The sequence below is a fragment of the Herpailurus yagouaroundi genome, unplaced genomic scaffold, assembly GCF_014898765.1.
Source record: "Herpailurus yagouaroundi ecotype Mexico unplaced genomic scaffold, PumYag 159, whole genome shotgun sequence".
NCBI classification, from domain to species: Eukaryota; Metazoa; Chordata; class Mammalia; order Carnivora; family Felidae; genus Herpailurus; species Herpailurus yagouaroundi.
Genome location: NW_024412400.1, coordinates 25,550,066 through 25,576,571, shown reverse-complemented (window position 1 = coordinate 25,576,571; position 26,506 = coordinate 25,550,066). Strand labels below are relative to the sequence as shown.

At 45.9% G+C, this 26,506-nt stretch overlaps 1 protein-coding gene across 2 annotated transcripts in view; it reads left to right on the top strand.

The window, feature by feature from the left end:
- The window catches only part of GALNT15 (polypeptide N-acetylgalactosaminyltransferase 15), a 47,488-nt gene extending 23,902 nt beyond the window's left edge, over nucleotides 1-23,586 (top strand). For both annotated transcript variants that reach the window (XM_040480122.1, XM_040480123.1), the window contains exons 4-10: nucleotides 6,301-6,468; nucleotides 9,068-9,185; nucleotides 10,953-11,147; nucleotides 13,649-13,780; nucleotides 14,165-14,269; nucleotides 19,179-19,322; nucleotides 21,555-23,586. In XM_040480122.1, the coding sequence (XP_040336056.1) occupies nucleotides 6,301-6,468; nucleotides 9,068-9,185; nucleotides 10,953-11,147; nucleotides 13,649-13,780; nucleotides 14,165-14,269; nucleotides 19,179-19,322; nucleotides 21,555-21,701 (1,009 nt within the window). In that variant the 3' untranslated portion in view covers nucleotides 21,702-23,586. The remainder of the gene's footprint in view (nucleotides 1-6,300; nucleotides 6,469-9,067; nucleotides 9,186-10,952; nucleotides 11,148-13,648; nucleotides 13,781-14,164; nucleotides 14,270-19,178; nucleotides 19,323-21,554) is intronic.
- The last annotated feature ends 2,920 nt before the right edge of the window (nucleotides 23,587-26,506 follow it).

Here is a 26,506-nt window from a genome sequence, read left to right as displayed (position 1 = left end):
TCCTCTCAAAATCACAAGGGCTGTGTATCTTTGGAGCAGGACCTAAAGTTGGTCCTGCCTATTCCCTGTCTAATTCCCACACCTATATCATAGATGGCTTTCAGAGGGACCTGTAAGACCATCTAGTCCTACCTCAGGATTGCACTCCTGAAAAAAACTGAGTTCCTAGGAGGGCAAGGAGACCCCTCAGGGTTATACAGGCACTCAATAGCTGGGCTGTTTTCTTTTATGCAGACATTTAGGAGCCTGGTCATATATTATTAAGCCATATGTATGCATAACCCTAACAGATCTCTTTCGTATAATTCTTCATTGACCTGCCCTCCTCGTGAGATGTCTCAGGCGGCTAATTCTGCTCCTGTTTCACAGAGAGGGATGTTGGGGCTCCCTGGGGTGAAATGATCTGCAAGGGCACACAGAGACTCTGCAGGTGAGCCAGGTGTTCCAACTCTGGGTCCACTGCTCTTTTTGTTGTCTAGGAATTATTTTAAGAATTGGAGAGCGGTACCTGCATGACTCAGTCAGTTAAGCGTCTGACTCTGGTTTGTGATCTCATGGTGTGTGAGTTCGAGCCCCATATCGGGCTCTGTGCTGACAGTGCAGAGTCTGCTTGGGATTCTCTCTCTCTCCCTCTCTCTCTCCCCCTCCTTTTCTTGCTCTCTCTCTCAAAATAAATAAATAAATAAACTCTATTAAAAAAAAAAAAGAATCGGAGAAGCTGATCAGGGAGTAACATTTGGTCATACCCACCCCCACCCTGGTTGTGAGACACGTATTAAAACATTGATTAGAACAAGCCCCTCATGTCTGCTTCTCACATTGGTGCCATTTTCACAGATCTGGAGATTTCTCACTCTAGGCTGAGTGAGGAAGACTTGGCAATACCTCAGTGTCCTCAGCTAGAAATAAAATGGGGCTCCCTGAGAAACCTTCCACAGTGAAGAAGTGGGTCCATGAAATTTTAATTTCCTGGGCTCTTCCCTTCTTCTCTTTATCAAACTTCTCCCCCTCTCCTTCTCTCTCATTCTCCCTCCTTCTCTCTCTCTCTCTCTCTCTCTCTCTCTCTTGCACACATGCGTATGCACACACACACACACACACACACACACACACACACACACAGCCTCTGGTCCTGGACCCATTCTGGCTTGGCTTCCTCATCATGTCCCCTCCCTTCTGTGGTTTGACCATCTTTTTGTGACCCCACACCTCATTCACAGCTTCCTGTGCACCCTATTTGCTCTGGGACCTAGTGTTCACCTTGAAGGCCTTTGCAGGTGAGGGTCTGAAAGAAAAGCTACCTCTCTTGGGTCTGATTTCTCATTTCTCTCCACTGCACACAGTGATACTCTGAAACCTGCAGCTGGGTCCCCTTTTAAGGTTTGTTTTACTCCCATGGCAACTTTGCTCAAGTGTTCCTCTGGCCTCCTGTGGCCACTCACCTCGTGTAAAGCAAAGCCATAGAAGCCAGTGGGCACAGTTCCTAATAGCTGCTGCTCTTTGAGAGAGGAAATGGTCCCCAGCTGAGGTTCATGGCAAGACGCATTCTGTCACCAGGTGAGGACCCACTGTGCAGAAGGTAAGAAAAGGTCTTTAAGATCTTTCATTAAAATGGTGGAGCGGGATGATGAGTAGCAGTGTAACAAGCCATAAATCAACTATTTCAAAGAGCCATAACTTCCTCATCAACCTGGTCAGAGGGTTCAAGGCCTGGTTCCTAGCCCTGGTTCTCTGTCCTTGCCCACAGAACAGGTCTATGGAGAGCCATATGGCAACTTTGTATGAACTGGTAAGAGGATTCCTTTCTTCATTACCCTTTACTCCCATTTCTCAGAACATGTGTCATAATACATTCATTTTGTAGAACAACATACCTTAATGATAACTGCCAGAAATTTTAGAAATAGGTATGCAGGGGCGCCTGGGTGGCGCAGTCAGTTAAGCGTCCGACTTCAGCCAGGTCACGATCTCACGGTCCGTGAGTTCGAGCCCCGCGTCAGGCTCTGGGCTGATGGCTCGGAGCCTGGAGCCTGTTTCCGATTCTGTGTCTCCCTCTCTCTCTGCCCCTCCCCCGTTCATGCTCTGTCTCTCTCTGTCCCAAAAATAAAAATAAAAACGTAAAAAAAAAAAAAAAAAAAGAAATAGGTATGCAAATTTCCAACGTCAGTATTTGAGGCATTCTCTAAGTTTGGGCAGTGCACAGCCCACATAACTGTACATAGCAGCCCCAGACAGAGTTACTCAAAGAGCAGTTTTTGTAAAGCAGAATTAAAGGTGCTGACTGGTGGTTGGTTTCCATGTAAAGTAACAAAGGTGAAGATCAAGGGTAGCGGTCAACTGCCATGTGCTAACTGCCAGCCAGCTCTAGTACCCAAGCCATGGAGTGAGAGTCATGGCCCTAGACAAATGAAGGTTTCCAGTGGGAAGGGGGCAGTCCTTAGTGAAGTGCTCAAAGACAACACCCCCTGAGGGGCGATGTTGGCTCCAGAGGTTGTTTAAGTTGTTTTTCACTTAAATTGGGTCTGGTCCTCTATCTTAGAGACACCTAGTTCTTTTTTTTTTATTATTATTTAAAAAAAAATTTTTTTTTTGATATTTTTTCATTTTTGAGACAGACACAGAACATGAACGGAGGAGGGTCAGAGAGAGGGAGACAGAGAATCTGAAGCAGACACCAGGCTCCGAGCTGTCAGCACAGAGCCTGACGCGGGGCTCGAACTCATGGACTGTGAGATCATGACCTGAGCTGAAGTCGGACGCTTAACCGACTGAGCCACCCAGGCGCCCTGAGATACCTAGTTCTTAAGGTCACCTAGTGCTTAGCTAGGGCTAGGCCTGCTCAGTGGGGAGAAGCAAGAACCCTCTGCCCTGCAAGAGGTTAAATGATGGAAAGCAGTCTGAGGAATCCTGTGTAAAAGTGGTGTGTGTGTGTGTGTGTGTGTGTGTACGCTGAGGAGCAGCAGGGGCCCAAGATGCCTCCAGCCCACAAAGGGAGGAGCCTCCTTTTGGTCTCACGCCCCTGGGAAATTCTCCAGCCCTCATCCTACTCCACACCCCTCAGCATGACAGAGTCTGAAAGAGCCAGCCACAGCAGTCCTGGGGTCACCCTTGAGAAGCAAGAGCTCTGGGGCGAGAGAATTTAGAGCCTTGATAATTTCCCCAACACCGAGAATCTGGGTGAACTTCCAAAATGACTGTAGTCATCATAGACCCAGAGGGACATTGAAGCACAGGAATAATGCAGAAGGATGAGATAAACTAGGGCTTATAAATAAACTAGGTTTGGTTGGTAAGGTTGAAACCCCAGTTAAGCTGACCTCATGTATTACAGTCAACAGTCAACCAGTGTTGGCTGATAGCTCTCCTACCTCTGTGTGTCTTGTGAAACCCAATCGCCTGACCTGGAACTTAGAGAGGCTTACGAGAGAATCAGCCTTGTACTTGTCTGAGAGTTAAAGCTCAATTTGAAAGAGAGAATGATGGCATAAGCAGACACTTTGAGCTCCTTCCAAGTCAAACAAGGCAGCTTTGCCATGTTGCGTTAAGTGTATTCCAAGAACACCAGACACATCTGTAGGTGCAAAACCCAAAGCTAAATATAAGACTGTTTGGATTTTTTTAAATCACCATTTTTGAGTCACTAGACTACAGTCACTCCCTAATTCAGCCGTGGTCAAGCAGCTGCTATCCTCTTAATCTCTACCCAAAAGGCACTTAGAGAGGTTCGTGAATAATCACCTAAGTGTCTGGTCAAGATAGAAGCAAAAGGAGATTTCAGACAGGAAAAGGTAGCATTGGATATGAGGGGTGATACAGTTATTAACAGCGAGTTTTGCATAGACTCTGAGGTTCCAGCAAGACAGAGCAAAAAGAGAAATTTGATGAATTCCAGAGTTCCCATTTTCTGGTCAAAAGTAATGTACACCTTTGTCAGGAAGGACACAGCTCAAAGATCTAGGACCAGCAAGTTGTATGGATGCTCGGATGCAATTTCCTTTCTTGTCCTGTAATGATTACTAAGATGGCACAAATTTGAGGGGATTCTTCAGGATTCAGCCACACGGCTTCCCTGGCTCTCGATTCTGAAATTCCACAAAATGCTTTGCCCGGAGCCAAATCCATTCCATCTGCTCAGTTCACTCTGCCGTAAGTGGGGACTTGGGGGGGGGGGCCGGGCCGGGTGTGCTCCTTTCTTCCTTGATCTTGCCTCTCAGTTTTCTTTGGTCAATTCAGGATGCCAGAAACAGTGGAGACCCAGAGGGATTAAGTTTCCCTTCCCTTCCAGAGGCAACAATGTGAAAAGGGCAGGAAAACCATATCAGAGTCCTTGCTCTAAATATAAACCCCATGACTTGTTATGCCAACGTCAGTCACTTGAGGACAGATAATTGAGTCCCAAGACCAGCCTGGCCCTCTCCATGTAGCCTGGGCTACCCTAGTCCTGGCCGTCTCCAAGATGGAAGGAACAGAGATGGACATCAATAGAAGTGTAAAACACAGTGTGGCTGGCATCTCTCCTGCCAGGAATCTCTCTTCTCTTAGAGTGGCACCTCCCAGCCACCCCCGAGTTCAGGACTGATCTATTTCCTGGCATAGATTTTAGAACTGATAGTCATTGGGGGCACCTGGGTGACTTAGTCAGTTGAACGCGACTCTTGATTTTGTATGATCCCAAGGTTATGAGATCAAGCCCCACATCAGGTTCCACGCTGAACGTGAAGCCTGCTTAAGGTTTTCTCTTTCTCCCTCTGGCCCTCTCCCCACTCATGCTCTCTCTCTTTGTCTCAAATTAAAAAAAAAAAAAAAAGTAACAGCCATGAGAGAAAACCTGTGACAAAACAGAAAACAATGCGACTGAGATATTGGCTAGGTGGAGGTCAGCTCCTGGCACGCCACCTGAGTGATCACCTGTCTAGTTACAATGTGAAGTTGTATGTAAGCGATGAACCACAGAACCTACCCCCAAAAGCAACAGCACTCTGTATACACTGTATGTTAGCCAACTTGGCAATAAATTATATTTGAGATAAAAAAGCTTCTGACCTGTACCAGTTTCCCACATTACCCTCCCTGAGGTCATATCCCAGGCTGTTGCAAGCAGAACAAAACAAACAACAATCACACAAAAGGATAAAATACCGTCACCAACAGCCATCAGTAAATGAACAAGCAAATAAGTCTAGACGCAGGACCGCCATTTGCTTGTAGACACCATGTGCCCACATACACTTGCATTAACATCAGGGACACATCTGGGGCTTGGCAAACCTGATTCCTCAGGCCAATCAAGTTGTATAATACAGGAACAAGAAACAGACCCTAGAGCAGGGGCCCATGAACCTTCTGAAATTATGCATAATACTTTGGATATGTGCCTATGATTATTTTTCTGAAGAGGAGTCTACACTTTTCAAAGGGGAAAAGACCCCAAAAGAAGTCAATAGCCATAGTCCTAGAGTGTTACTGATGAGAAAGGTATTTGTGGGACGTGGTTCAACCTCCTGCTTTACAAAGGAGGAAACCAAGGCCCAGAGAGGTATGGCAGCTGTCTCAAGATCACACAGCCCATTAGTGGCAGAGCTGAGCCTAGAACCCCATTCACCTGTCTTTCAGTGTTATCAACAGAGGTTTGTGAAAAAAGAAAGAGGCAGGGGGGCGCCTGGGTGGCTTTGTCGGTTGAGTGTCCAACTTCGGCTCAGGTCACGATCTCGCGGTTTGTGAATTCGAGCCCCGCGTCAGGCTCTGTGCTGACAGCTCAGGGCCTGGAGCCTGCTTTAGATTCTGTCTCTCTCTCTCTCTCTGCCCCTCCCCTACTCACACTCTGTCTCTCTCTCCTTCAAAAATAAATAAACATTAAAACATGTTTTTAAATAAAAAAAAGAGGCAGGCATGCTATTTAATGAAATGAGCTCCCAGCTCCTCATGCAAAAACATATTTTCTAGAACAGTACTAACAGAAATATAATGAGCCATGTATATAATTTAAACATTTCTAAGAGTCACATTACAAAACAGAAACAGATGAAGTTAATTTTAATAATACATTTTAGCAAGCCCAATATATCCAAAATGTTATTATTTCAGCATGCGATGAATGGAAAAATTACTGAGATTTTTACATCTTTTTTTCATACTAAGTCTTCTAAATCCAGTGTGTATTTGACCCTTACACCACACCTCAACCCAGACCATATTGTGACCACTGGCTCCCATACTGGGCAGTGCAAGTGTAGATCATCTTTCTAACCTCCAGCAAGTGAATGGTTTGTATCCCTTATTTGATTCCACAATGCTTTCCAGGAGCCGGGTGGTGTCTCCAGTCATAGACGTGATTGACTGGAAGACTTTGCAGTATTACCCTTCCAAGGACCTGCAGCGTGGGGTGTTGGACTGGAAGCTGGATTTCCACTGGGAGCCTTTGCCAGAGCGAGACAGGAAGGCCCTCCGGTCCCCCATCAGCCCAATCAGGTAAGGTTCTGTCACATAGCCTGCTTTATACCTCTGCTTCCTCAGGGTGGACTCAGCAGCCAAACTGCCTGGGATCTAATCCCAGCCCCACCAGTTTCCTAGCAAGTTACTCTGTGCCTCAGTTTCCTTATCAGTGAATTGAGGGCAAAAGGGTTGTTGGGAAGGCTAAATAAAAGAGTTCCTGCGTGAAAACCATGGAGAGAGTGCCGAGCGCAACACTTGGTGTTATTAGTGTTATATTCTTATGGGAATGGGGTCCAGCTTAAGTTCCTCCAGGGAGTGTCAGTGGATGCCTCTGTGTGGGGCAGTGAGAGAACCCGAGCTGGGATCTTGAGCTAACTCTACCTCTCCAGCTAACACTGGAATTTCCCTGACCTCAAGTACTTTCTTGCTAAAAAGGAAGAATTCAGCCAGGTGAATGCTAAGACACCGTAACTCTCAAAATATATCAAATTTTGGGGTTGCTTGCTTGCTTTGGTTTTTGGGTGTGTTTGGGGTTTGGGACAATTATTCTATTTAAGAAGATGTTCTAGATATCTTATGTTCTGTAACAAACCACCCAAACTTCGCTGTAAAACAACAACAGTTTTTTTAAGCGCACAGATTCTGTGTGTCATGAATTATGAAAGGAAGCATCAGGGTTGGGTGTCTCTGCTCCGTGGTATCTGGGGCCTCAGCAGGACCATGCACTAGACTAGAATGGCAGGAAATGGCTCAAGGGGCCGTGGAGGTGGGGCTGGAATCCCCCTGAGGCTCCTTGAATGTCTGAAGGTTCATGCTGGCTATCAGCTGGGACCTCAGTGGGAACTTCCCCCGCTCTCTCCCTGAGGTCACTGCACGTGGGGCTGGCCACACCATGGCACTGGGTTCTAAGACTAAGTATCCCACTCAAGAAGGCCAGGTGAAACAAGCTGTATCCCTCTCCCCCTTTAAAAGAACAATTTATTGCCGTGAATTTCACGTAACACAAATGAGCCGTTTAAAAATGAACAATTCAGCAGCAGGTAGCACATTCACAATGTTGTGCAACCACCACCTCTATCTAGTTCCAAAACATCTCCATCACTTTACAGTAAAATCCCATACCTATTAAGTGGTGTTTCCCACCCTCTCCTCCCCCCAGTGCCTGGCAACCATCAAGCCACCGTCTATCTCTATGGATTGATCTGTTCTGGATGTTTCATATAAATGGAATCATAGGATATGTGACCTTTTGTGTCTGGCTTCTTTCAGTCAGTATAATGTTTCAGAGTATGTATCCCGTTCTATAACCAAACCTCAGAAGTCACCCAGGGTCACTTCCAACATAATCGCAGGCCCATCCAGGTTCATGGGAAGGAAGAAGACTAGACCCCACCTCTCAGGGGGAAGCAATATCAATGTCACATTGTAAGAAGGGCCCGTGGGACAAGGGATCGTGTGGTGTTTACCCCCGGGCAGTCACCCTCCATCTGCCGTGGTCGACTTTCGTCATGTATTGCCCAACACCAACCAATTATCCAGGTGGCTTCTGAATGTCTAGTACAGAGACATGGAATGAAGGCCTTCCAAGAGTCTGCCCAAAGGAATATGACTCTAACAGAAGTTTGATAAGCCACAAGCTTAGATATGCAAAAAATTCTGTCTTTATTTTCTAATAACTGGACTTAGGTAATTTCTATCTTAACCTCTCTTGCCACTAACAGCAGAAAACTTCCATGCAAATTAGTCAAATTCAGTAACAGCTTAGTGATATCATATTGAAGTCTAACATCCAGGCATGTACCCCTCTCTCTGTCCCCCTGAAGTTGATTTTGAGCTCCAGGCTACTGCGGGGGCAGCAGCGGTGGGGAAGGAGTGCCCCACCTCGGGCTCAAGCTGTCCTGCATCACTGTTCACCAAGAGGCACTTTGCTGGCCATGGCTTCTGGCAGGGGGTTGGCATGCCTGGCCCCCAGCGGCCTCCACCCTCCCTGTGGTATCTGCCCAAGTCCCAAATCAGGATGTGGGAAGAAAAAGCCTGACTGTTTCCCTTTGTCCAGGCCTGGTGCTGCCTGTCTTAGGGTGTATTATGTTAACCAAGGCGTTCCCAGCGGTCTGTCCAGACGCGCTCAAACCAGAGGGTAGGGGAACCTCAGAGGCAGCCCGGTGCCCCTCCCTTTAGGACCAGCACCTGAGGATGGGGTAAAAAGGACCCAGGCAGCCATAGCTCTCTTCTCATAGAATACCGGGAATTTTGAGGGGCACCTGGGTGGCTAAGGCGGTTGAGCGTCCAATTTCAGATCAGGTCATGATCTCACGGCTCGTGAGTTTGAGCCCCGCAATGGGCTTGCTGCTGTCAGCACAGAACCTGCTTCAGATCTTCTCTCCCCGCCTCTCTCTCTGCACCTCCCCTGCTCACACACTCTCTCTCAAGAACAAATGAATCTTAAAAAAAAAAAAAAAAAAGAATACTGGGAATTTTGACCTGGTTGCTTGGCTCCAGTCTTGCAATTAAAAGCATCGAGGTCTATCTGGGACCAGAGTCCACTCTCTCGGCCACTGGAGCTCCCACATGGTAAGACTTCCCGATATACTTGAGGTTCTGAACTGCAGTCTGTGTCTGTCTTCTCTCTGCCTAGGAGCCCTGTAGTGCCCAGTGGTGTTGTGGCCATGGACAGACATTACTTCCAAAACACTGGTGCATATGACCCTCTCATGTCACTGCGGGGTGGTGAAAACCTCGAACTGTCTCTCAAGGTATGTCCTGGACCAAGGGAGGAGCTAGATGGGTTCTGTGGAGTAGTATGTGAGGTCCCAGCTGAGACGCAGCCATTAGAAATGCCCCTGGTCAGGGATAAGGCTGTAGGCAATGTATCGAGTCATGAAATGTAGTGTGTTTCTTTCCCTTCCCACGTCTCTCATGCCCTATTTTGATTGTGCTCCCAGCCTCCCTCTTGAAACCAGCTATCCAACCTGTGCATAGGAAAGGGCATCATATCAGCCGTCTACACTGTAGCACAGGGGTTCCTGTACATTCTGTGTTCACAGCACCCTTGGCATCTCAGGCATTATTCATAGCACCCATAGGCCAAAACAAATGCCAAACAGTTCTGTGCATTGAGCTCACTGGTCCTGCCTCGTCCACGGTTTCAGTTGCCCATGGTCCACCTTGGTCCAGAAGCAGATGATCCTCCTTCTGAGGTATCATCAGACAGGTAGTAGCCTAACCCTAGGTCACAATGCCTTGTCATTCCCTTACTCCATCTCATCACGTAGGCATTTTATTATCTCCCATCAGCACATGAAGAAGAGTGGGTACAATATAAGATGATATTTTGAGAGAGAGAGAGAGAAACCACATTCACATAACTTTTACTACAGTATATCATGATATTGTTCTATTGTATTATTAGTTATTGTTAATCTCTTACTGTGCTTAATTTATAAATTAAACTTTATCACGGGTATGTATGTATGTATGGTATAAGAAAAAACATAGTGTATATAGGGTCCAGAACTATCCGTGATTTCAGGCATCTGCCGGGGGTCTTGAAACATGTCCCCCATGGATAAGGGGGAACTACTATAGTTCCAAAAAATAAGTATTTGCGCTAAAAATTTAGTGCCTAAATTTAGTGTTGGGCACTGCACAACTTCTCAAGCCTTGGAATCAGACCAGACACCCTCACCTTCATTTCCCGTTCCATGTCGATTTGAACACGAGACTGGCTTTTTCATCACAGCAACCACTGAAAACCCAACCCCGTAAAGGTGTACATTATCGAAAATGCAGCCATCTTATGTGGAAATCATGAATTATCTCAAGCTTGTAGTTTGCAGAACACCCAATAGATGTCACCGTGTTTTTCTCAAACATTTAAAATATCCCGCATGGCCCTTTGAGGTTGATGGGGCACCCCCAGGGGTACCATGGCCCACAGTTTGGGAACTCTGTTTTTGGTGTGTTTCACTCCACATGCTGCCTTTTGCTAGAAATGTTTTCGCTTTCCTCTTGATCCCCAGGATGAAATGAAAGGCTTCCTTTCAAATGAATTTTACTGGAGAACTGTGAAAACCCTCCTAAAGGAGAGACTATGTTCAAGGAAGACTTGCTTTGCTCTCCACTTGAGACTTCACAAGCTTTTAGAAACTCTCTGACCACCAGGGACCCCTTTTTCCCTGAGGAAGCAGCTTTGGGGAACAGGGGTGCTAATCCACACAGCTATATCTCTAAAGGTGCCAAACGTGTCCATGTGCTTTTGGGAAAGGGCCCGTTCCGGTATTGCATGGATGTGGCTCCCTTACTCCACTGGTTCCCAGGACAACTGCACCCATTCTTCCCGCACTGTTACTCGCCTGCCCAGAACTCCCAGATCTGGAAACTCTGAGGCACCCCGAGGACTATCGTCCTCTTCACCATTTTGTGTTCGTGATTTCCTGTGCATTTTCCCAGCCCCTGTCAGGATCCCTAACTCCATGTCCTTGGAGTTGTGTTCAGATGTTTATTTTCTCCTTTTATGGCAGGCCTGGCTCTGTGGCGGCTCTGTTGAAATCCTTCCCTGTTCTCGGGTGGGGCACATCTATCAAAATCAGGAAGCCCAGTCCCCCCGTGATCAGGAAGCCACTCTGCGGAACAAGGTTCGCATCGCCGAGACCTGGCTGGGCTCATTCAAAGAAACCTTCTACAGGCACAGCCCAGAGGCCTTCTCCTTGAGCCAGGTAAGGAGAGATCCTGGCAGGGGCCTCTGGGCCGGGCACGGGCCGCCAGCAGGAGGCTGGGCCAAGGAGTGCCTCTCTGTCCAACCTGGAGGGGAAAACAAAAGCTTCTGGCTTGTGCTTCCCTTAAATTGCCCCTCTCAAGTGGCTCCCTGGCAGAGCTGCCTGTCCGTCCCAAGCATCTCCACACAGCGTCACAGCTGATCTTGGCCTGGAGCCCCCTGAGGTCTGTGGGACATCTATGGGCTGCAATCCTTTATCGTGGGGCCAGAGTGCAGAGTGGGCAGGGAATAAGCAGTGACGGGTCTCAGAGCACCCTTTCCTCCTGAGCAAAGCACTCAAACTGTGGAATCATCCAAGACACGAAGCAAATAGAAGTATAAATATAAACATAAAAGATCCAAAACAAGCCACAAAAAATTTAAAATTTTAAACGTTTCATTAATGTCCACAAACAGCACATCTTCAACTGCCACGTAGCACAATTCTCGTGGAACTGGCACATAAATACTATTCAGCCTGAGACTTGGGTTCCCGTTACTGTTTGCTAGGCTGGGAGTGGGGGCTCCGAAGATAAGATTTCCATGACCCACAAAGGTCTTGGGACAACTCCCATAGGCCCCCTCACCAGCCTGCCCACACTGCTGGGTGTGTTCCATTCTCTGATCCACAAATCTCCCCGCCATCTAGTCATCTGATGACTTTCACAAGGACAATGGCACCTCCTACTGGTAAATGAGAAGACATTTGTTTTTCTGGCTTTTTTTTTTTTTTTTTTTTGGAACATTCCTCTTAATTCATGTTTTGGAAATGTCCTATGGTTGACATCGATGTTAAGATTTTAATAATATCACTGCCTCCCTGAAGGTGGAGACGTTAACTTTGTGCTCTTAGTTTAAATTTAAGTAGCTAAAAATTAATTTTGTTCTACAATTTCTATCCTTCTATCCAAACCCTCACATGGATTTTGAGATACAGAAATTATAGGCACCCAAAAGACAAGGTCAGGGTTTCACTGTTGGAGGAGTTAACATTCTCTTGTTTTTCCTCTGTCAAGTTTGGTTGTACAGAAGGGAAAGTTCATTGTCAGCATATGCCCCTCATTTGAGATCAAACAAAAGGCTGGAGAGATTTGCCACTTTGACCACTGAGAAAGGTGAAGGTGATGGAAAATTCATGAAGCCATGTTCCTGCTTTGGTAGCAAAGTCTAGCCCTGCAGAATGACTGGTGAGGTCTCAAACGAACACTAAGAAAGCCAAGAAACCATAAAAAACTTACACTAATTTCCTTAAAGAGTAATAGATCTCTTTGGTTTAATGGTAGGCAGGTGTGCTGAATAAACAAGACATCCCTGCCTTAGAGAAGTTGTTCCCAAACTTTCTGTGGATAAAACTCAGCAGGAGAAACGGTCAAAATGCAGATTCCAGGGTTGCTGGCCCAACCTACTGAATCATAGTCTCTGGTATAGGGCCTAGGAACCTGCATTTTTAACAAGTTCCGTGGGCATTTCTGAGCCAGGTGCTCAGGGGATCATAGTCTGGGAAGCATACCGAGAGCATGTCAGTATGGCAGATCCAGACCATTTATATCTGAGGAGTAAAAGATGGAAAAAGTGGAATCACTTCATTCAGCCTGTTAGCCCAGTGTTTAACTGCCAGACTAAAGGCCATCAAACTGGAACTCTGACATGGACTTCTTGTTCCAGCCCCCTCTCCTTTCCTCTCCTTACCCCAGGAAATATGATCTCTCTTTTTTGTTTTTATTTTTGGTCCTTCCTACCCCTTCTTAGCACCTCTGTCTTCCCTCAAGATATCCACGATTTAATACTAAATGTATAGGTAGGTTTCCTTGTATCTTATCAATATAGCCAAATGTATAAATTTATACTCGAGTGTTAAGGATTTACCTGACACCCATCCCAGGACAATTGTATTATAAAGGAGAATCTCAAGGAAAGGGGATAGAGTAGCCCAAAGGAATGATTTATTAATGGTAATGGAGGAAATTGGGCACTTAGAGGGGAAGAAAAGTAAACTTGTCTTGCCCCCATCCCACCCCACAATTTCCTAGCTTATTTCCTCTCAGTTGCCTTTGGGTCAGTTCCTGCCTCCATATGGCTCATTATGGTGCTGCAGCACACCAGCCTAGGTGCAAAGCCCTGCCATTTTGCCAGCTTCCACAAAAAGTCCTTAAAGCACAGGTATAATCGTCTTTGTAGACTGAAGATGTGAAGGATTGGGGAGGGAGTGCTCTCACAACCACACTGCTGGTTCCACAGCTCTCTGTAGGGAGGACCATCCTACTCTGTCCCTTCTAAACTTCTTCCCCTAACACATGACTTTCCCCACCTGGCTACGGCCCTAGGGAACCGTGGCCTTGGTCCCCTCACTCTGTCCCAATCCTTCAGCTTCTTCCCAGCTACCTCTGTCCCTCCCCCATGTGTGAATTGTGGTGAACAGTCAGCCTTTCCCCACCCAGTGCCCATGTCTTTCTCCTCCATCAGGCTGAGAAGCCAGACTGCACAGAACGCCTGCAGCTGCAAAGGAGACTGGGTTGTCGGACGTTCCACTGGTTTCTGGCCAACATCTACCCTGAGCTTTATCCATCTGAGTGCAGGCCCAGGTTCTCTGGAAAGGCAAGGCATGCCCCTGGGAAGATGAGGAGGAAGGGGAGGGGATGGGCAGCCTCCCAATACAGAAACTGGATACTCAGATGTTTGTCCATGACCCTGGCCACACAGTCCCAAGGTCAGGGGAGCCTCAGAGGCTTCCATGCCTGCCCTGAGGGAGGTGACTGGGTTACCCCAAAACCTGTTTCAGGTCCTTTCATCATGACAGATGTGGTCTGCCTCCTGTCCATTGGGATTAGAGGCTTTAGCTTGACCTTGCTTATTTCTGTGGCCTGAACCTGGAACCGTGAGCTACACTGCAGGGAAGGAGGAGAGGAGGACTAGCGCCTGATGGAGGGTGTCTTAACAGTGAAGGGCGGGGTTCACTTCTGTATGGATGTCCACTTTCAGCTCCACAACACCGGACTTGGCTTCTGTGTTGACTGCCAGGAAGAGGGGGACATCCTGGGCTGCACCATGATGCTAGCTCCTTGCAGTGACAGCCGGCAGCAACAGGTGGGTAACATCCGGGCAAGACCTAAGAATGGTTTTCCTGGGATGCTCCTCACTTCCCTTTGGGGCACCTCCTTTCAGTGGTGCCACGTCTCCCACCACAATGACCCATCCCAGCTCTGCCCACGCCGCCCCCAGGCACAATCACAGACATGGGCCATCATCAGAGAATACAAGCATCCGAGCCTGAAGCAAATAGAGACTATCTAGCCAATGCTTTCATCTAACAGATGAGGAAACTGAGGCTCAGAGAGTGACTGACCCAGGGGTTGCAAACTCAGATATCCCCAGGGTCAGGCAGGGATGAGCACAGTGAGCTGGGTGGAGGCTGCTATGCCTGAGGAACACGTGCCCATCAGAAAGGACAGCTATGCCCGTCCCCCAGCCTCAACACATGTTTTCTCTTTTGTAAGTGGGTCCAGTATTATGAGATTAGCCCCCAAATTTAAAAGACATTGGAAATCTGGAGTTTGTGGAAAACTTCCCTATTTAAATTAAAAATCTCTAATCAGAGGTCAAAGAAATTGACACACATTTCTATCAGGGCACCACTTGAAACATCTGGACCAGCTAGAGATCCTCAGCCAGCTAGAACCAGAGATGGGGTAATATGGGTCATCCAAGTGGGCGCTGTAGGCACAGAAGCACTGAGGAGGAAAGGGGACCCCAGAGTGTGTTCCCCACTTACAGTGGTGCCTCCAATCCACAACTTGTGGTTACAGTCTTGTCTCAGTCCTCTGATTCTGAGTCCTCCCATGCAGATGTATTGTGGCTTTCCAGGATTTAACGGGGCTCTATGGGAGCCAGAGTTCACAGAGGGGGATCTTTACTGCACAACAGAGGCCTGGTGTGTGCATGTCTGTCTGTCTGTCTGTGTCTCTGTGCATGTATCTGTCTGTCTGTGTGGGTGTCTCTGCATATGCACGTGTGTGTGTGTGTGTGTGTGTGTGTGTGTGAAGCAGAGAAGGAGGGCTGGATTTGGAGCAGATAGGCCTCGTGGCCTCGGCCAACCATCTGATGCACTTGCTAGAGGAGGGCTTCCACACAGATGGGGTCCCTGGCTCCAAGCTGCAGAGCACTGGCGTCATTCAGAAGATTTCCCAGGCACAGAGCAATTTGGTCCGTGGGATTCCTTCCACAAGGAGAAAGTCTTTCATTCCACAGTCAGATGGAAAGGGGAGAGTACAAATACCCCTGGGGAACAGCACATAAGCTGTACTGGGATGCCAGGGCTGATGGGGCCTCTCCCCAGGAGAAAGGGCTCTGATGACTGCTGGGGAAGGACCGAAATGCAGCAATGAAGACAAACTGCACAACTTTCCCCGAGGCCCCACTCTGCAGTGTGGCCAGACCTGTCATTACCCAAGATGGATGGGGCTGCCCTGGTGACAGAAAAAGCTAATGGCCCAAAGGGCAGCCGAAGAGAGATGCTGAACATGCCTGACAGGCACCCTGCCCACAGGGGGAGGCCTTTCCTTGAGCCAAGTTTCCTGTTCTTGGATATAGAAGGTTCACCACAGGACAGACTATTTGAAATTGACATCAAGAAATCCAGGTGGCACCTGGTTAAAGTGTAGGCCTAGGAAGGCCTAGTAGGGCCCTCCATCCCTCCCTGTGCTTCCTCATCTTTTTAGGTTGTACCTAGTGGTTGCCCTGGGGGGGGGGGGCAAGATCAACCCCTGACCCCAAATTTGGTTCAGATATTGAAACTGATGACTCCCCACATGCAACAACAGAGAATGGAAAGCATCATTATTCACCTAATGAGACTTCCTAGTGGAGCAGGACAGGCTCCCAAGCAAGCAAGACAAGCAAGACAGCAAGACAGCAAGAAGGGGCGGCTGACTTTGGCTCTTATGTGGTTGGTGGGGGGGTTGGGCAGGTGAGGGTTCCCAAGCTCTGGCTGGGCTTACCTGGATTGAACTTCCCACCAGCACCAAAGAAGAAAGCACGGGGCTTTCTTAAGAGCTTGCCCAGAAGTAGAGCAAGGATATAAGGTGAAGGAGTGGAGCTTGAATGCTAAGAGACCAGACATTAGACAAGGAGTTAGACTATTATAGGTCACATGGTTCATTTAAGAAGGTAATAAATTCTAAGGACCCTTTCCCAGAAAAAAAAAAAAAAAAAAACACAACAACAACACATATAAGCACAGCTACACAAAATTTTAACAATTTCCAGGGTTCATAGATTCCCATGAAGCCCCCTATGGTCCCTGGCGCTCTAAAATCCCTAGTTCATAATTCCCAGAAGCTAAAGGAATGGGTGAAAGGATAGAACCATATTTCCTCCTGCAGCACCCCAGGGGTTGGTAAATTTTACGCCCTCAAGTATCTGAGATGAGAAGAAGGTAATTGAGTCAGAGAAAGGCTTTCGATGCAGCAGGGTCATTCCAGCATCCATGAAGACCCCTTGTTTATCAGGAAGATCTCTTTGTATCTTAGGCTAAGCTTCTCTTCAAAGCTGCCATCACAGAATAACTCCCCAAGGTGGTGGGAAGACTCAGAGATGCTGGCTGAGGGTCAGTGGGTCCACTTCTTTTCACAACTTGGGTGAACCTAGAAAGGCCTAGCCCGCCCCCAAATCTCTTTTAGCCTGTGACAGGGGCCTTTGCATTAAGGTGTCATATCCCAAAGGCCTGTGGTAAAAATAAGTAACAAAGTACGAGTTCCTAGAGATATTGATCAAATGAGTCAGATGAGGCCCCGAGAGCCTGGGGGCAAATGCCAGAACATGTCTTGGAGGGAGGACCGGTGAGGCCAGGCTTGGCAAAGCAGGTTCTGGGATCCTGGAGGTGGGGGGCGGGGAGGGGGCTGGGCTGGGGTCAGGGAGGCCTGTATCTGGAGGGCACATGGGGAAGCAGGTTCTTAGGACCCATGTGGCCTCTTTCCGTTTTGCCTTTTACCAGTGTTCTGGAACACAGCAAAAGGCATTTACACCTGACACAGGGGAGAAGGATACAGATATAAAGTGCTAAGTGAGGAAGCAGTGTAATATGGTGGCAAGAGCTCACCACTTTCTAGCTGTATGACATCAGAGGCTTCTTAAACCCTCCAAGTCTTGGTTTCCTCCTCTGCAACCGGGAATAATGCAGTCTCAGGCATGCGAACAGAATGTTCGCTTTTGTGGGTTTTCTGATTCTTGGTGGGGAAGAGGGGACTAGCAAGGACCTCTATATCTAGCAAAATTGTGAGCTGGATAAGCTGAAAGCCGTTTTCCTAAAAGCACCTAGATATGCCAGATAAAAAATTAAGAAGAAACACATAAGTAAGTGAATTTGTAACAAAGGGAAATCTCCAGGGGCCACAAATCAAGAGGCATCTGAAAATAGAGCCACAGGGCATTGGCCAAGCTATCCTGCCTCAGGATACATGAGCCATTAGCTACATGCAGTAATCAGTGGGAGCCTACTTGCAGCCTTTGACAGATGAGAAGTTGGAAATGAGATGCCATAGAAAGCCAGTTTTGACCTTCAAAGAGTAACTTACCTGTGAAAAGTTTGACTAGAAAAATCCACCCACTGCCACAGGAAGATGACAGGGAAGGTTGTCTGTCTCCACAGGGTCTTTGTATAGGAAAAAATAACTCTTAAAAATTTTTTTAACCACAAGTCTGCATCTAATATGGGTTTAGGATTCAAATTTATATGAATTGTGTGGTGTGAGAATCCTCAAGCGGGAATGGCTATCTAATTTTGGGGCCCAGCGCAAAGTGAAAATGTGGAGCCCACAGTTCAACAATTATTAAGAATTTCAAAACTGTGTAACATCTTGGGGCACCTGGGTGGCTCAGTCGGTTAAGCATCTGACTTTGGCTCAGGTCATGATCTCACAGTTCATGAGTCGGAGGCCCACGTGGGGCTCTGTGCTGACAGCTCAGAGCCTGGAGCTTGCCTCGGATTCTGTGTCGTCTCTCTCTCTGCCCCTCCCTTGCTCACACTCTCTCTCAAATATAATAAACGTTAAAAAAAAAAAAAAGAATTTCAAGATAGGGCGCCTGGGTGGCTCAATTTGTTAAGCATCTAACTTTGGCTCAGGTTATGATTTCACAGTTCGTGGGTTTGAGCCCCACATCAGGTGAGCCCTGCCTTTCTCTCTCTCTCTTTTTCCTCTCTCTCTGCCCTTCTTTCACTTGTGCCTTATCTCAAAAAACAAAACAAAACAAAAACAAAAGCAAAAACAAAACCAAAAAGGATTTCAAGATAGTAACAGGAGAGCATTAAACCAAATACATTAAACCAAGAACACTAACCCCTTCTAAGCACGAGGCCCCATGTGAATGCGCAGATCACTGAGGCCAACACTGCCTCCCAACCGCAAAATTAATATAAGATCCACTCAGGTTGCACTTGGCAGGAATAAACAGAAATTGGTTTTGTCAGAGCATGCTCTCCGGCCAGGGCACACAGGCTTCCTACAGTGAGAGCCCCTCTGCAAAGATATGCACAATCCAATCGTATAAAACACTGGAGGAAAAAAATGACCATGAGTGAGAGTCATCAGATGCAACAGACAATTCGTTTTGGGCCAGGTGACAGGCCAGGTCAGCTCTCTCCAGAAAGAGATCCCTTGGGCCTCAGAAGTGTTCCTCATCTGCTCTTGCGGTAGTGCACTCACACAACACACGGCACTCTTTTATGGCCTCACCATGATGCAGTAAGAGAGACTAATGGAGAAACATGCCACAGTGTAGAAATATGAATGTGGCAGCAGCTGGCACGTGCAGATTTCAGAGGCTTGGTCCAGTCTGGCATTGCATGTGTGGATTCGGCTATGAGATACGGTGTTGGCTGACCCTAAGAGAATCTAAAGATTGCCACTTGACGTCAGCCCCGTTGTGAGCTCCCCTTCCTTCATCTCCAGCTTTGGAGAAGGTCTCCTAGCTGTGCTAACAAACATCCTCTTTGTCCCAGCACCTGAAGCACACCGGCAGGAAGGAGATACGCTTTGGCAGCCCACAGCACCTGTGTCTTGACATCAGGCAAGAGCAGGTGACTCTTCAGAACTGCACCGAGGAAGGGCCTGCTATCCATCAACAGCACTGGGACTTCCAAGAGGTAAGTAATCTGTCCAGGAAGGGCTCAGCAGTGCCTCTAGCTGGGACTGTGGCCCAGGGTCTTCTAAGGGGTCAGATCGTACCATACAGGTCAGAGCCCCTATTGTTGAACTTAGTGACCTGGCATTAAGGCCTCAGGAGGAAGTAAAGCCAACACTGTAGCAAAGTTGGACCGCAAGCATCTTAAAGTGTACTCATTTGCCATGTCTCTGTAAAGCTCTGACCATGATCGTGGCAGAGAGAAGAGACGGTCCCTTTTTGAAGTTTATTAGCTCAGGTCACCAGTAAGACCAGGGAGCATGTTACAGAAGCAGCCAACTACCTCAGTGGTGTGGTTTACGAGCAACAGAAAGGCCCTTCCTTCTCTACTTGGTGACAAGTGAACCTAAGACTTGGGGCCCATACATGCTCAAAGACGTCTTGGATCATTCTAACCAAGTCCTGTGGATAAGATACATCTTAGAAACAGCATGTTAAAATAATAAGTACAAGATTAGTGAGTAAGATATACCCAGTATATTTCAGGCATTACAACCTAAGACTTTAAAAAAGTATTATGGGGCACATGGGTGGCTCAGTCGGTTAAGCATCCGATTTCTGCTCAGGTCATGATCTCATGGCTCATGAGTTAAAGCCCCACATCAGGGTCTGTGCTGTCAGTGCAGAGTCTGCTTTGGGTCCTCTGTCTCCTTCTCTCTCTGCCCCTACCCTGCTCGTGCTCTCTCTCTCTCTCTCTTTCAAGAATAAATAAACATTAAAAAAGTATTATCATTCAGCTACTGTTGATAGTAGCACTATTTACAATAGCCAAGAGGTAGAAACAACCCAAGCATTCAGCGATGGGTGAATAGATAAACAAAATGTGGTATGTATGTATGTATATGTATGTGTATGTATGTATGTATGTATGTGTGTGTGTGTGTGTGTATAATGGAATACTATTCAGCCTTAAAAGGATCACATGCTACAACATGGATGAACCTTGAGGACATCACACTAAGTGAAATAAATGTGTCACAAAAGGACAAATTCTGTAAGATTCCACCTAAATAAGGTATCTAAAATAGTCAAATTCATAGAAACAGAAAGTAGTGTTTACCAGGGGATGGGGGGAGAGGAGAGTTGGTTAATAAATAATAGACTTTCAGTTTTGAAAGATGAAAAAGTCCTGAATATACGTTTCACAACAATGTGAATATACTTAATACTACTGAACTTTACCCTTTAAAATGGTTACAATGGTAAGTTTTATCTTACCTATTTTTACTACAATACAAAGAAAAAAAATTAGGTAACATGTATGCTACAACATGGATGACCCTTGAAGATATCATACAAAGTGAAAGAAGTCAATCACAAAAGGCTATCTATTATATGACTACCCTTCTAGGAAATGTCCAGAATAAACAAATTCATAAATATAGAAAGCAAATTAGTGATTTCCAGTGGCTGGAAGGGAGGGACAGGAAGTGATTGTTAATGATAGTGGGTTTCTTTTTACAGTGATGGTTGCATATACTCTGTGAATATACTAAAAACCATCAAGTTGTATACTTTAAAGGAGTAAATATTATGGTATGTGAATTCTATCTCAAAAGTACATAAGCAAATGGACATTATCGGCATTGGTGGTTAAAATGTTTAACTTTTCATAAAGAAATCAATTTTTTGTCAAAGAAGGGATGGCTAGATTCAGTATTAAGTCCGGTGGACTTTGAGCAGGAGGCAGCTATAGTCTTTGAAACATGGCTGCCTTGGGCCCTCAGTGTATCCTTGAGCTTTTACTCTCTACTGCGACGTGGTGGCAACAGTACTAAATTGCAGGAGTCACAGTGGGCAGAGATCAAACTAAATCATTTTGAAAGCAGAAATGTACAAGCACAGTGATAACAATGAATTTCACCAATATGGTATAAAGACTGAACATGCTCTATACACTGGCCTGTTACTAAACAGAACTCTCTAAGAAATGGCACAATTATACAATCTCAATAAAGTAATTGAATTAATGATCTCAAGGTTTCAAATGATATTTATATTCATAATATATTTATATTATATATATTTACCTAAATTATTTTTACACTAACCAACATAATGCAGTTCCTTACTAGGCGAGTTCACACCACCTCTGTAATTCTCGTAATGATTAACACAAATCTTAGAAATATCCTTCTTTGCCTACTGATTGCAGGGAAATGACTTTTTTCCCTCGTCTTTTCTGTTTTTTCAGAATGGAATGATTGTTCACATTCTTTCTGGGAAATGCATGGAAGCTGTGGTGCAGGAAAACAGCAAAGATTTGTACCTGCGCCAGTGTGATGGAAAAGCCAGCCAGCTGTGGCGATTTGACAACATCTACACTGTGGATGAACGATGAATGCCTATGTCAAACGGAAAAGAGAAGTTTAGCCATTACAGTTCATCCCCAAGGGAACTAAAAGAGCATATATATTTCATGAAGCTGACCCTTTTGTGTTTGCGCTCCTGGTGATAGTAGAGAAGAAAACTCCATGAATGAGTATAGGAAGTCTTTCCTTCTCGCCCCTTATTGCATTGACTGTTGGCTGTTTTAGAAAAAAAAAAAAAAGGATTCATTGTCTCATTGTCTTTATCACTGGATGATGGTCATTATGTAGTACAGAAGATTGTTGTTTGTTTTATTTTGTTTTCCATCATGCACTTGAGAATTGCTTTTATCTCTGACAAAGGAGAGGCATGGACCGTCTTGGGCAACACCTCCAGGATACATACATCCGGTTGATAATTTTTTTGCAAATGGCCTTACCTTGAACTATCTGTGTAGCCAACCATGAAAGTTAAAGTGTGAGAAGGGTGTAAAGGCCTGACATCCCCAAAACTTTGGATTAAGTTCATTAGGACAAATTCCATGTTCACTGGTTGAGCCATAGCTCAGAAGAAGGAAGGGAAGCCACTGAGCAAAGAACGGGGTTGAAGAGAAGATGGAAAAGCTTTGACCCAATTCTCCAGCTCAGCCTGGCAGCTGCAAAGAGTCAGCACGCCTGGAATAGGATGTTTTCATGTAAATGAGAATTTCCTCCTGACTTTCTACCTCCATTCACCCTGCCCTAGCCCTTCTCTAGCTTGGTTAACCCCAACCAGAATCTCATGCAGTGTATTTCTCATTAGTCATTGGCGTTGGGTCAGCTCAGACTAAGCATTCCCAATAACAAGGTGTATACAGTGGAGAAGCTCTCCTGATGCCCTGTTACAGGGTTTGCATGGACTGGATCAGAAATAGCAACCTCTGCAAAGAGGCAAACCTCCACAGTAGGGGAATGCCAGCATCTGAGCCCAAATTCACACGAGAGGAACCAGAGTTGGGAGTTAATGTTCGTTAGGGCTGATGTGGCCATCTCTGAGCCTCAGTCCCCCAAATGTGCCTGCAGGTTGAATGTCCACAACTGTGGGAAGAGCGTGCCTCTGCTAGAGCAGAGCCAGTGCTAGCAAGAGCTGAAAGGCTCTCCTGGCTGTGACCTGGCCTACCTAGTTTGTCCATAAAGAGCTGTGGAGTGGGGTTGGTTCTGCTGTTAAGAAGACACCATTTATGCCCATTTCACTTCACATGGTCAGCTAGGAAACCTCCCTTTGAAGATACTGATCTCCTCTGGGCTGTCTCAGAACTCAGTGCGTTTCAAATAAGAAAAAGTAGGTAGGAAGTGAGGGTTTGTAAACAAGGCCTATCATAATTAACATATTTTTTTCTACCAGCTTAAGTCAATGGCCTGCTGCACTTCTCCCTCCTTAGAATATGCTCCAGACCTGTGCTGTCTACGGTAGCCATTAGCTGCACGTGGCTGTTTAAATGTAAGTTCATTAGAATTAAAAAAAAAATTAAAACTCAGTTCCTCAGTTGTATTGGTCACATCTCTAGTGCTCAATAGCTTCCTGTGCCTAGTGGCTACTGTATTGGAGAGCACAGATATAGAACATTCTATCACTGCAAACAGTTTTATTTGGATAGTGCTGATCTGGATAGATTCATCATCCCATTGAGAGAAGAGATTTTGGACACTGTCTTCTTCCTTCAGACATGATTATATTTAAAGCAAATTCCCCTAACATCCTGAGACTGAGATGGAGCTAAACATTCTCAGATGTCAACCTTGTAAATGGTATTAATAGTTGCAAAATAAAAATTAAACAAGACCTCTATTTTTTTTAATGAACTTAATTATTGGCATTGTGTTTGAAGTTGCTGGAATAAATTAATATAATTAAATAAAAGGCAGAATTCAATTGTGTGAGTTGTGTTTGACAGTAATTAACAAAAGGACCCAGATGGCTTATTGCTTAATTGGTTGAACCAAGTGAGAATGTGGGGTTCCTTGCTTCCTTAACCATCCCCATGATTTATTGCTTTATTATAGAAATGGCTGTCAACTTGGTCCCTGGCTGATACTTACAGATCCTTAATTTAAACAAAACAGATGTCTCCATTTAGTTCTAATAGAAATTCAACCTTCTCCTCACAGTGTAACCAAGTGTTCAAATTCTGTTCTCTGTGGATTCTGCTTTGATTTTATCCACAATGATCATTTTAAAAGTAGAGAAAACTGACAATTGGAAGATTTGATTCCCAAGAGTTTGATCTTCACTTTTATGATTGGACTTTATTGTTCAGAAGGAGAAGCAAGAGATAGATGGAATATCTTGATAGTATTCAAGTTGCTGGTTCCAGTTTGTTCTCAAGGTCTTGCTAGATCCTTGTCCTCAGAGTCCATGAGACATCTCTTAATATTTTGATTTAATCCAGCAGGCCTCAAATTTCACTGTGCTCACAAATCAGCTAGGGATTGTATGCAGATTCTGATTTGGTAGGTCTAGGGTGGGGCCTGAGATTCTATATTCCTAATGAGCTCCCAGGGGATGCTGATGCTGATCGGTGGACCACTCTCTGAGTAGCAAACATTTAAACATTTCCAGTAGTCTTCTGTTGTTACTTGGAACTAGGAGAGTCCTCATTGGACCAGTTCTTGAACTATTCTTTGCTTCTCACAGATCTTTTTTTGAATCCACATGGCAGGATGGTTTGATCCTATATGATGTAGGACAATACACCTTGTTCAATGTAATTCCTTTTCCTTTCTCCCCTCGATACTTTTCCTCCTTCTCATTCTGTCTACTAGTTCTGCTCTTTTGACCAGGGGAGTTCTTTACTTTTTTTGTTGTTCTTGCTGTTTGGTCCATGGTTATGTTGTGATTTCCTTGCTTTCCTTATCTTGCCTTCAGCTTCTCTTTTTCTCATCTCTGATCAAAACTGTTTTTACAGCATCCATGCTCCTGTGGCAGCTTTTCTCTGACTCTCCCTTTCCTCCATCTGGCCCTCTATGCCCTTCCATTACCAAGTACAACTGACTAATCTTGATGGAATGAACACTATCGGTTTCTCCAAAGGATTTTTGGAGCACTGATCACATCAATTAGTTGCTCCGTTTTTCAGCTCTTCTCAGCCCTCGCTTCTCTCCTGGAAGACTCCAGGATAGGAAGGAGTAGAAATGCCATTTCACATGGACATGGGATGATTGGTCCTGCTGGAAGTGCGGCTGCTAGTCATGGGAATACAGCCCTTGTCTTGAGGAGACAGCTGCGGTCTGGCAGGCAGGTAGCCCTATCTACAGAGGACCTACAGAAAGGCAGCTGTAGGGGACCCTTGGGAGATGGGCTGGGACCTGTGACCTCTGAAAACTAGCTACATCTAATAGTCATAAGATTAGATGATCAGTAAACAAATTTTGCCAAAGCCCGAAATTTGATTCCCTCAATCCTTAAGTTGCACAATAAAGATAAAGCACAACTAAGGAGATGAGATGCCAAATCCACCCTTCAACATCAGAGTCTCTGGTAGTGACATAGAGTATTCTGGTCCCTCCCACCTCCCTCTGGCCTTACAGCTTCAGGGAGCCCCTGAAGAACTTCCAACTGTCAGTATCTGCATTTCTTTGCCTGAGGGTTTTTCCTAAAAGCTGAAGAAGGATGCTTTATGATGTGGGGCAGTCCAGAAAGTCATCCCCAGGGAGCGGTCCTCAATCAATGACTGCTGGGAGTATAGATGCCTCAGCTCCCTCATCCTCTACAATAGGATAACTCTGAGGTGTAAATTCCATACCATTTCCTAGAGCTTACTGTGGGATTACTCTAATCACCCACAGTGGTAGCTGGCTTTATAATACATCTTTAATGGCCACATCTCCTTCCCACTCCCTACTGGTGCAGGTAAACTGCTTACACTCAAATCCTTATTTCAGTGTCTCTTAATGGGAAAACCCACCTTAAGATACGCGGCCTGACCCTCCAAAAGCTTCCATCTGCAGGAGTTACTCTGCTTATCAATTCCACTCTTTTTTAAAAAGTTAATTAATTTATTTATTTTGAGAGACAGAGAGAGAGAGAGAGAGAGCACAAGTGGGGAGGGGCCCAGAGAGGGAGAGAGAATGAATGCCAAGCAGGCTCTGCATTGCCAGCACAGGGCCCGACATGGGGCTGGATCTCAAGAACTATGAGATTATGACCTGAGCTAAAACCAAGAGTCGGATGCTTAACCAGCTGAGCAACCCAGGTGCCCTTCATCAATTCCACTCTTTTTCAGTAATCCTACCCCATGTACCAGATGCCCCACTCCCTTGAGCTGAACTTATTCCACTGAGCTGCAAGACCGTGGTATGGACCTCTAGGCAGCTGTGTCTCAGGAGGGAGGGACTGAGGAAGGGGCAACATCCTCAGTCCTTATCCCAAACATATCAATAATGGTAGACATCCTTCATCCCTAGGGAAAAATGACTGAGGCATAGAGAGAGGCCACAAGTATTCCACTAACTGGTATTCCTCCTTGTAGGAGCCTAAAGCCTAGGGAGGCCCAGGTTCCTCCTGAATCTCACACATACACACAAAATGCTCCCTTTCATATTCTAGTTATTTTCCAATAACTGGTGCATACCAGCGTTAGAGGATGTGCAGGCATACTCCATACTAAGATAGGAGTGGAGAGCGTGATTGTTCTCCATGATAAAATGAGGGGGATCTGGATACGAGGGGGGTATTGAGGAAGAGATGGGCCAAATGATATGGTAAAGTCCTGAAGAGCAAGATGATCCAGGAGGGATTTCCAGTGGGGGCAGGAGGGGTTGCCAGAGGGATTTTCGGAGTTAGGTGATTAGTCCTCAA